The sequence below is a fragment of the Ascaphus truei genome, unplaced genomic scaffold, assembly GCF_040206685.1.
Source record: "Ascaphus truei isolate aAscTru1 unplaced genomic scaffold, aAscTru1.hap1 HAP1_SCAFFOLD_1084, whole genome shotgun sequence".
In the NCBI taxonomy this organism is placed as follows: domain Eukaryota; kingdom Metazoa; phylum Chordata; class Amphibia; order Anura; family Ascaphidae; genus Ascaphus; species Ascaphus truei.
Genome location: NW_027453950.1, coordinates 71,474 through 82,633, shown reverse-complemented (window position 1 = coordinate 82,633; position 11,160 = coordinate 71,474). Strand labels below are relative to the sequence as shown.

The following is an 11,160-nucleotide window of genomic DNA, read 5'->3' as shown; positions in this document are numbered from 1 at the left end:
CGTCACTTCCGTTACACATTTTCGCCTCCGTGAAGGAGATTTTGTCCTATGAGAATTTACTAGGTGCCATTAAAGTTTCACTTCAAAAGATGGGTGTGGTTGTAAAGACTACTATGAATCTAGCACAGGGGTGGGAAACTCCAGTCCTCAAGGGCCACCAACAGGTCTGGTATTAATGATATTCCTGCGTCAGCACAGGTGGCTCAGTCAAAAACTGCCACCTGCGCTGAAGCAGGGATATCCTTAATACCGGACCTGTTGGTGGCCCATGAGGATTGGAGTTGCCCACCCCTGAGCTAATGTGTGTTGCAGTAGAGGCAGGAATAAGCAGAGTAACATAACAGGAGGATGTTGAAAACCATTCTTCGAAGGAAGGCGTTTTTCAGACACCTTATGTGAAGGGTAAGGCAAATTTGATGTTCCAGGGTAGGTAGAAAATGTTTGGACCCGGCAGAGGTTTTGGATGCAAGTTGAGGAATAGGAGACTAAAAAGTGAGATATCATGGAAAATGTGTGTGTGGAAGAGTTGTTTGGAGAGAACTTGCAATGTGTACAGAGCAGTGGTTCTAAAATGTAAGATTCAAAAATATATACTTACGGCCAATGTTTTAGGAATTGCTCTTTCATTGAAGTGAACAATAATATCTACATCTGCAACATATTTTTTCCCAAGCTTCAGATCTGAAAAATGCACTAAAGGAGCATGATCCTGTTAAAAAAAAAAAAATATATATATATATATATATATATATATATATATATATATATATATATATATATCACTATATATAGTATAGAATAGATCATGAAGCATATTTATATAATTTTTAAAAAAAAAGGGAAGAAGGGGAGGATTCAGCACCCACCTTCCGATTTCATTTTGGACAGACCATACTGTGCAGTGATATTTTGTGGATACCTCCCACGGGAAAATAGACCTTTAACTTGATCCAAAAAGTATGGGGTGTCACATAAATGGAATGATTTACTTAAATCTGCAGTTCAGGCTGCCGTTTTTTTTTAATGTATTTATTTTTTCATTTAATATGTGCATCAATAAAATCTGCACACTGACAAGTGATTAGCTAAGCTGCAGATCGATTGTTTCTCCTGTAATTAATCGCTGAAGATTTGGTTTTGGGGGTTCTTTACATCACCATTAGGGCAGCAGAAGATTCCCCAAGATGCAAAGTTCTGTGGGAAAGATCATGTGACCAGGCAGCCACTAGATACAATTGGTGTACTGCTAGAGAGGGCAAAAGGGGTATGCCAGAGCGTTTCAGAAGAGGAAGTGTGTGTGACTTTGTAAATGGTTGCTATAGAAACAAAAATGCTTGTTACATTATAATACATTAAAAATGTCTTTAAAAAATTGTTAAAAAAAAAAAAAGGGCTACAAGTATTTTCTCATTGTACAGAACTGATTTATTAAAACAAACATACACGTAGGATATTGCTTGAACTGCAGCTTTAAACCCGTCCCCTGAGCTAAAATCTCACTTCTTTGTATTAACTAATTGCAACAACAAAATTGAAACAGAAAAAAAGCCCGTCTCTCAAAAACGAATTTTAAATAAATGGTTACATTGCGCAAACGTGGGAAATTCTGGTGGTCAGTTTGCCTCCAAACTGAAGATGGACTTCCTGTTTTTGTAAGCAACACATTCCACATCGGACAAAATAGCCACCATCCCTGGTTCAAATCCAAGCCTAAGGCTGGGTCCATAGAAGGGGAAGCAGGGCTGGACCGCGCTGACGCTGAGGCTCGCCTGCTGAAATCTGCGCGATTTCATGCCCATGCAGGCGAGCCAGCGGGCGCGATCGGAGGCGGGGGGAGACTGAGGGAGGCGGGGCATTGACGTCGCTGGGCCAATCGCCCGCGACGCACCAATGTCAACGTCACGGCGCCGTGACATTGACGCTGCTCCGCGCTGATTGGTTGTTTTCAGCCGACAGCGCTCTGAAAAACAGCTTGGCTGTCGGCTGAAAAATCCAGCGCCTCAGCATGCCTGCGGACGCTCGCGTGAGCCCCCTCTCAAGGCATCCTCATTGAGGATGCAGGGGCTCAGCGCGGAGCGTATATATAAGAAAATAGATCAGGCAATTAAGTCACCAGCAAAACAATGTAATAAGTTAATAATGAATTTCACTGTATCCAATGAGGGAGCAGCAACAACTGAACCCTTTTAGGGTAATCGCTGAGAGAGTTGTGCATCTTCATCTGCACATGAAAAAGAGATGCAGGGGTTTGTAAATCTCTGTACACTCAATTATCTCTGAAAAATTCTAGTTGTTGGTTTATTAAAAAATGTATGACAGTCATTGAATCATTTAAAACTATGAAGGAACATTAATACATAGTGACGGAAGAGTAACAGGGTAAGTTCTTTTTGTTTTTGTTTCCTGTCAATATAAATACTAATAGGGATTGGTTCATTGAACTGCTGCAATTACCTCCACACTCATTTCACTCCATGTTAGAGTGTTTTTGTCATTGAAGACAGACAGATGTAGTCAGATTGAATGATTAGAAGGACGCTCCCTCCCCATCAGAGGTACACACAAAAGCACCCTAAATAATGTAGTTAATGGCTGAACAATAAAGCAAAACATTCTCATGCAAACAATTTATTAAGCCTTAGGCAGAGGCCAGGCAGGGAGCGGGCGCTCATGCGCGGTGACGTCACTCTCCCTGCTCGGTTGGGAGATTTGTGGCTGGCTAGATGCGCACACTGGGGGCGCGGCCATGACGTCACAGAGCTGGTTCGCCCTCATTGGGCAAACAGCTCACGTGATGTGCGAGGAACAAATTCAATTTTGCTTGCTTTGGCAAGCAGGTAGGCGCCGCTCATGCACTTGCTCACACTGGCCACACATTGTCGCAATGTGTTTCATCGCGGCCAGCGTGAGCGCCCGCTCAGCGCCACCCTGACCGAGGCCTTCGTGTTGCATTCATTATCAGGAGCAAATAAATAACAGGCAGTCCTTGGTTATCCAACAGAATCCGTTCTGGAAGTAGCGTTGGATAATGAAAACGTTGTAAAGTGAGTCCCATGTTAATCAGTGGTGGTGAGCGTTGGATAACGCATTCCGGCGTAGAAAAATGGCCCATAGGGTTGCATTGTAAAGCATTGGATATGCCATTCATTGTAATGTGAAACGTTGGACAGCGAGGACTACCTGTACTTGTGATGGATGGGGTAGCTGTCATCACAAAACTGGGATGAAGCCCAGCTAGCTACCCCATAATCCATGTAACTTGGCCACCTATGTAAGGCTTATTTTGGCCAAATGTACTTTAATATCTGGGGGAGAACAGGGAAAGTATAATGCACTATGTATGTAAATCAAAGCACTTTATTCCCTGTAAATGCAAGCCCCCAGTTTAGTGAATCAACATTGTTCTGTGATGTGATTTGGGAGTCAGCCCTGTAAAGTGTAAATTGGATTAGGTGACTGTATGTGCTCATTTCTAAGATGACAGACTTGTAATGTGATTTGCATGTGTACATTTCTATAGAGGGGACTCTGTGATTTAATCAGCTGAGGTTCCTTCAGAGAAATGTGTATTGTGACAAAGGCTGGGAACGTGGAGGTGTTAAAGACATTTGGCGAGTGGGAAAGAGTGGTCAATCAGGTCTGCTCTGATTGGCCAGCAACCCGTCCCATGTAAAGGATAGCAACAGAGGGCTATATAAGAGGCACTGCTGATCAGAGAATCTATCTGGGAGACATTCTGTGAAGGAGTTTGGATCTTGACTGTGACCAGCTGGAGATACGTTAGAGGGGCTGCTGTGTGATCAGCACTCTGATATCCTGGACGAGAAGCGGACAGGGCAAGCCTTTTTGAAGCAGGCCCCTGCACCTAGCGAGGCTAGTCTACTCCCCAGGTGGTATTGTATCTTGCTTTGTGCATCTTTGTTTTGTCTGCTGGCGTGCCAGAATAAACCTCATTTTACTCAACAACCTTGTCCTATTTGGTGCTAGTGATCCCGGTGTAAAAGTTCTGGTCTCCTGTGACAGTACTTACATTAGAAGATTTCAGTTCGGAATTGCTGGTAGTATCTGGATGGCTTCCACTGTCATCTTCACCTTTAACAGAAAGAAAATATATTCTTGCAAACCAATTCATTTAGTATTTTTTTTTTTTAGGGACAGAGTAATATTTTATCCTTCTTACCGGAGATAACGTAGCTGTCACAGCACACATTAATATTATCTTCAATCGCATGCACCTGACAAGGAGTAAAACGAAAGTATCACACCTTTATTCTAAAAACAGTGAAATAATTACAGAATATGGATGTCTGGTAAATAATGTCACCCATTAAAACAAATTTCAGGTATCAGCATTGCATCTTCGTTCGACTTTTTGATAACTCCTATGAACAGCCAGCTGATAAATGCTGGTTAAACCATACTCAAGTTAAAATGATGGAATTGTGAGGCGAGAGAATTTGAGGCCACGCTGGTGAACTGGGAATCTATATTCAGCTACTGTATAAACATGCTTCATAGATAAAATCAATAATCTACTCTACACTCTGTTTTGCCAACACAAAAGGCAAATCACACCTGGCAAGGGGGTCACCCCCTTTATCATTGGAACATGTGAATAACAATCAATAAACCCCACGTATTAAAAAAAAAAAATCTAAATGTAATATCCTCATTACCCGTTATAGAGCTGGCCTAGCCCGCATGGGTGGCTACAGCTATTGACCGGGGGGTGCGCCCCCCCCCCCCCCAGCTAGGCTGTTGGTCGCGTGCACGATCAGGGAAGGCAGTTGGGGCGGTTAGTTTTTAAATAGAGCCAAGGAACAAGCAACTGTCACTTGTTCCTTGGCGTTCAACAGTTTCACACACTCTCCTCTCTTCTCCTGCGTTTAGTAGGTTAAAATTGGTTTGATTTGGGCCCCCCTCCCGGGGTGAGGGATTTTCCCTTCCCTCCTCGTGATGAGGGACCCTCCGCCTCCCCCCGTGTGTTTTTGCCGGTTTTGCCAGTGCCCGGGGGGGGGGGGGGGGGGATTGCAAGTAAGGCTGTTGTTTTTTGTCCTGCGTGGGACCTCCCTTCCTTCCTCGTGGTGAGGGACCCTCCGCCCCCCCCCCCCCCATGTGTTTTTGCCGGTTTTGCCGGTGCTCGGGGGGAGGTTGGGGATTGCGAGTAGGGATAGGTTTTTGTCCTGCCTTTCGTTATCGCGCTGTTTTATTGGTAGCAGCGGCGGGGGGAGGAGGGAGAAGGATGAGGAGAGTGACTCCTACCTGGGGCTGATGCGTGTAGGAAGGCGCATCGGCGTGGAGGAGGTTTTTGCTTGGCGCCGTTTGCGAGCCCTGTTCCTGTCCTCCTATTGTGGCCGCTTGTGTGGCTGGGGGGGGGAAGAGAGGCTCGCCCAGCCCACGCTTAGCCGTGCGGTTGGGCTAATGGCAAGGGAGGTCTTTGCATACACGAGTGTCATGTGGTTCCGCCTCCTGACGATGATCAGGGGGTGGTTTTTTTGGGGGGGGGCTGGGGGCAAGGCTGTTATTACGTCTGGGGGAGGGGGCTGTTCGTGGTTTGGCTGGAATGGTGGGCTTTTGCCCCCCCTCCTCCCTCCTCCTTGGGGAGATATTGGCCCTTTTCCTTCCCCCCCTTTTTTCTTCCACTCTTTTAAACAGGGGCTGTCCATTTAAAAAAATAATAATAATTAAATAAATAATTAAAAATATATATTAAAAAAAAAAAAAGGTTTAAAAAAACAAAACGCCTTTTGAGGTTGGTCTTGGTTGTGGTTAATGGAAGCCAATTCTAAGGTTTTTCGTGTCGTGGGTGACACCATACTTAAAAAAAAAAAAAAGCTTTAGAGCGGTTCTAAGTCTATTCAAGTGAACTGGTTTTCGTGGAAAGATCGGCCAGGCAAGAGTTCAAGAGTAGTTTGCTGGCAGGATTTAGGTGGTGGAATTAAACCAGTGTTTGACGAGCCATTGGATAAATTCAGCGCTAGTAGCGATGTCCTTTCAGGTCAGCACAATGCAGCTTTTGGCGGAGGCGCACAACCATGAGGAAGGATGGTTTCAGAAGCAGATGTGTGCACTAGTGCTGAAAGCTGGAAGTGATCAAGGAAGTTTGGGCAGTCGTGGAAACGCGAGAGGACAGGGTGGTTCCCATGCTACCTGCGCTGAGGCGTGGCCATCATCAAGTGATGAAGGGGGTCCTAGTTACGGAGCACGGGAAGCGTTGGTGGTGCAGAAGGGTATGTCATGGCGGAGTTTTTGGAAATCACAGCCTATTTGGTTGAAGGCTGGGTGACTTTTGGGAGGAGCCTGGGAGATGGGTTCCCACATGAACAGGTGTGGGACATTGGGTCCCTGGAAAAACAGGGGTGGGACATGGGTCTCCACAAAAACAGGTGTGCGACATGGGTCCCCACAAAAAACAAGTGTTGGACATGGGTCCCCACAAAAACAGGTGTGGGACATGGGCCCCTGGAAAAAACAGGGGTGGGACATGGGTCTCCACAAAAACAGGTGTGGGACATGGGTCCCCACAAAAACAAGTGTTGGACATGGGTCCCCACAAAAACCGGTGTGGGACATGGGTCCCTGGAAAAAGCAAGGGTGGGACATGGGTCCCTGGAAAAAACAAGGGTGGGACATGGGTCCCTGAGAAAAAAAAAATAAATAAAAAAAAAAAACAAGGGTGGGACATGGGTCCCTGGAAAAACAGGGGTGGGACATGGGTCCCAACCTTATATAAAAAAAAAAAAAAAAAAAGCATGGATGGAGGCGAGCAGTAGGTGGCTAAGTATTCCATTTCTCCCCTAAAAAAAAAAAAAAGGGGGGGATTTTGGGAGAGGGCCGACATGCTCGCCATAGCCGGTTACTGGTGAAAGGAAAGCTAGAAAAGGATAGTTGGTAATAAAAAAAAAAAAAAAAAAATAGAGGTTGGGGGGTTTGGTCCCAGCCTAGAAGAGAACGTAGGTAAAGGATTGGTCCTTTTAAAAAATAAATAAAAATAAGCGTTTATTCAGGAATAAAGGTTAGCTTAATTGGGGGTTTAATATTTGCTTCCTCATTTACAGGTAAATCTGGAACGGCCGGGACGCGGTCGACCTCGCTTCGTGGCGCTGGTACGTCGTCCACGGCTCGCAAGCGGTCCGGGCCTCGGGTTGAGCTTGCTGTCAGAGGCTTAGAGGACAAGGGTCTTGGGGCAGGTCCCGACAGGCGGTTCAAAACACCGCCGGGGACTGGGGCATCGAAGGGTAAGCGAAAAAGAGTTGCTTGTTTGGGAAATAAGGGCGTTACCTTGCCGGGCATTGTTAGCTCCCCTGGGCCACAGGTGTTGGAGTTGGGGTTAGCGGGCGATGCCGAGGCAAGAATGATTAGTGCGGTGGTTAAGGGCGTTCAGTTAGCTTTATTGCCGATGACAACGTTATTATCCACTAAGCAAGCAGTGGAGGCATGCAAGTCAAGTGAGCGGCAGGGGGGGTCAGATTCAGTGCTTGATGGGGGGAGCAACCGTGGAACAGTGGGTGGAGAGTTGGCTCAGGTGTCTTTGGGTGGGGAGAGTACAGCAGGTTGTACCCTTAGCACAGTGCCGAAAGTTATTCAAGATGCGTTGGCATCGGCCACAGCATTGCCGGTGCAGGTGGCGGGACAAGGAGCTGATTTAACGACAGTTGTTAGTTTGTTAGGTGAGCATCCGGTGGTGAATTCAGGTGCTGGGCAGGGGACAGGGCTCGGAAGGCCATTGGCAGGTTCAAAAAGGCTGCCGAATGCGGCCTATGGGGACTCATGTACGACCATATCACGTTCCTTAGGCGTGCATTTGTCAAAGGAAGTAAAGGAAAAGATTTGGGCGGGTGATTACGTTGAGATTTTGTCATTGCTTCCGGGTTACAATGAAGCGGTAGCTAAATCCGGAAAAAAAAAGGGGGAGGCTAAAAAGGAGGATGTGGAAAAGCGTCTTTTTCCTCGCAAGTTCAGTAATTGGTCGCAGGCATTTGGGATTTTGGCGGGCGTTGCGGGGGAAAAGGATCCGCATTTATGCTCGGCGCTTTTTAAGTATCAGGATACGATTAGAAAAGCGTTTCAGAAAAACGGGGGGTCGTCCTTTCGTGGGTCAAATAGCCTCAAAGGGGTCTGGCGGGAGCATTTTCAGGTGCGCACATCAGGGAGAGGGCGTGCAGGTGGGAAGCAGTCGGGGGTATGTTGGCGTTACAACGAGTCAAGATGCAATTTTGAGAATTGTATGTAGATTCCAACATACTTGCGCTGGGTGCGGGGGTCAGCATCCCAAATCAAAGTGCTTTAAGAAAGATAGTAAGGGTTTCAAGGGAGCAGGACAGCAGGCTGTTCAGGAAGGCGGGAACGCCAGTTTCAGCAGAGGCAATGGCGCCTTGGCTGGAAAAATACCCCAATAGACGGGCAGCTAGCTTATTACGAGAGGGGTTTAAGGAAGGATTCAGGATCCCCTTTGAGTATCAGGAGGGATCGGGGGGCGAGAGGAATTTGAAGTCGGTACAGGGCACACGTTTTCTATCTTCCCCGCTTCAGCCCATGAAATATTGAGCTTCAAATGTGTTGTTAACGTGGTGTAAAAAAGTTGCTCACAGCTGTTCTAGGAACACATTGTGAAATCGCGTATATCTTTGCTTCTACACATAGGAATGTATTGTGCTTTGCTTTACACACTATTCTACAGTCAAGAGGAGAGAATTTATCAAGTTTAATAAGCAAAAACACTGTATAAGTCGAATTTCAGCATTTTTGTGTGACCGGGAAAACCACAGTCACAAGCCGAGATGCAGTTCCATAGAAACTTGCCATTTTACCGCTGAACCTAAAAATGGGTAGAAAGTACTTTTTCTCCCTTCCTGTTAATGCCACAGACTTCGCCTTTACAGGGCACACGTTTTCTATCTTCCCCGCTTCAGCCCATGAAATATTGAGCTTCAAATGTGTTGTTAACGTGGTGTAAAAAAGTTGCTCACAGCTGTTTTGGGAACACATTGTGAAATCGCGTATATCTTTGCTTCTACACATAGGAATGTATTGTGCTTTGCTTTACACACTATTCTACAGTCAAGAGGAGAGAATTCATCAAGTTTAATAAGCAAAAACACTGTATAAGTCGAATTTCAGCATTTTTGTGTGACCGGGAAAACCACAGTCACAAGCCGAGATGCAGTTCCATAGAAACTTGCCATTTTACCGCTGAACCTAAAAATGGGTAGAAAGTACTTTTTCTCCCTTCCTGTTAATGCCACAGACTTCGCCTTTACAGGGCACACGTTTTCTATCTTCCCCGCTTCAGCCCATGAAATATTGAGCTTCAAATGTGTTGTTAACATTGTGTAAAAAAGTTGCTCACAGCTGTTCTAGGAACACATTGTGAAATCGCGTATATCTTTGCTTCAACACATAGGAATGTATTGTGCTTTGCTTTACACACTATTCTACAGTCAAGAGGAGAGAATTCATCAAGTTTAATAAGCAAAAACACTGTATAAGTCGAATTTCAGCATTTTTGTGTGACCGGGAAAACCACAGTCACAAGACGAGATGCAGTTCCATAGAAACTTGCCATTTTACCGCTGAACCTAAAAATGGGTAGAAAGTACTTTTTCTCCCTTCCTGTTAATGCCACAGACTTCGCCTTTACAGGGCACACGTTTTCTATCTTCCCCGCTTCAGCCAATGAAATATTGAGCTTCAAATGTGTTGTTAACTTTGTGTAAAAAAGTTGCTCACAGCTGTTCTAGGAACACATTGTGAAATCGCGTATATCTTTTCTTCTACACATAGGAATGTATTATGCTTTGCTTTACACACTCTTCTACAGTCAAGAGGAGAGAATTCATCAAGTTTAATAAGCAAAAACACTGTATAAGTCGAATTTCAGCATTTTTGTGTGACCGGGAAAACCACAGTCACAAGCCGAGATGCAGTTCCATAGAAACTTGCCATTTTACCGCTGAACCTAAAAATGGGTAGAAAGTACTTTTTCTCCCTTCCTGTTAATGCCACAGACTTCGCCTTTACAGGGCACACGTTTTCTATCTTCCCCGCTTCAGCCCATGAAATATTGAGCTTCAAATGTGTTGTTAACGTGGTGTAAAAAAGTTGCTCACAGCTGTTCTAGGAACACATTGTGAAATCGCGTATATCTTTGCTTCTACACATAGCAATGTATTGTGCTTTGCTTTACACACTATTCTACAGTCAAGAGGAGAGAATTCATCAAGTTTAATAAGCAAAAACACTGTATAAGTCGAATTTCAGCATTTTTGTGTGACCGGGAAAACCACAGTCACAAGCCGAGATGCAGTTCCATAGAAACTTGCCATTTTACCGCTGAACCTAAAAATGGGTAGAAAGTACTTTTTCTCCCTTCCTGTTAATGCCACAGACTTCGCCTTTACAGGGCACACGTTTTCTATCTTCCCCGCTTCAGCCCATGAAATATTGAGCTTCAAATGTGTTGTTAACATTGTGTAAAAAAGTTGCTCACAGCTGTTCTAGGAACACATTGTGAAATCGCGTATATCTTTGCTTCTACACATAGCAATGTATTGTGCTTTGCTTTACACACTATTCTACAGTCAAGAGGAGAGAATTCATCAAGTTTAATAAGCAAAAACACTGTATAAGTCGAATTTCAGCATTTTTGTGTGACCGGGAAAACCACAGTCACAAGCCGAGATGCAGTTCCATAGAAACTTGCCATTTTACCGCTGAACCTAAAAATGGGTAGAAAGTACTTTTTCTCCCTTCCTGTTAATGTCACAGACTTCGCCTTTACAGGGCACACGTTTTCTATCTTCCCCGCTTCAGACCATGAAATATTGAGCTTCAAATGTGTTGTTAACGTGGTGTAAAAAAGTTGCTCACAGCTGTTCTAGGAACACATTGTGAAATCGCATATATCTTTGCTTCTACAAATAGCAGTGTATTGTGCTTTGCTTTACACACTATTCTACAGTCAAGAGATGAGAATTCATCAAGTTTAATAAGCAAAAACACTGTATAAGTCGAATTTCAGCATTTTTGTGTGACCGGGAAAACCACAGTCACAAGCCGAGATGCAGTTCCATAGAAACTTGCCATTTTACCGCTGAACCTAAAAATAGGTAGAAAGTACTTTTTCTCCCTTCTTGTTAATGCCACAGACTTCGCCTTTAC

General features: G+C 44.8%; 1 protein-coding gene across 1 annotated transcript; it reads left to right on the top strand.

Moving 5' to 3' along the window:
- Window positions 1-5,533: 5,533 nt before the first annotated feature.
- LOC142475180 (uncharacterized) lies at window positions 5,534-7,961 on the top strand (the record flags this gene model as incomplete). The annotated part of the gene is made up of 2 exons (XM_075581153.1): window positions 5,534-6,230; window positions 7,059-7,961. Coding segments are annotated over exons 1-2 (1,147 nt in total), but the record flags the coding sequence as incomplete, so codon positions are not given.
- Window positions 7,962-11,160: the final 3,199 nt, after the last annotated feature.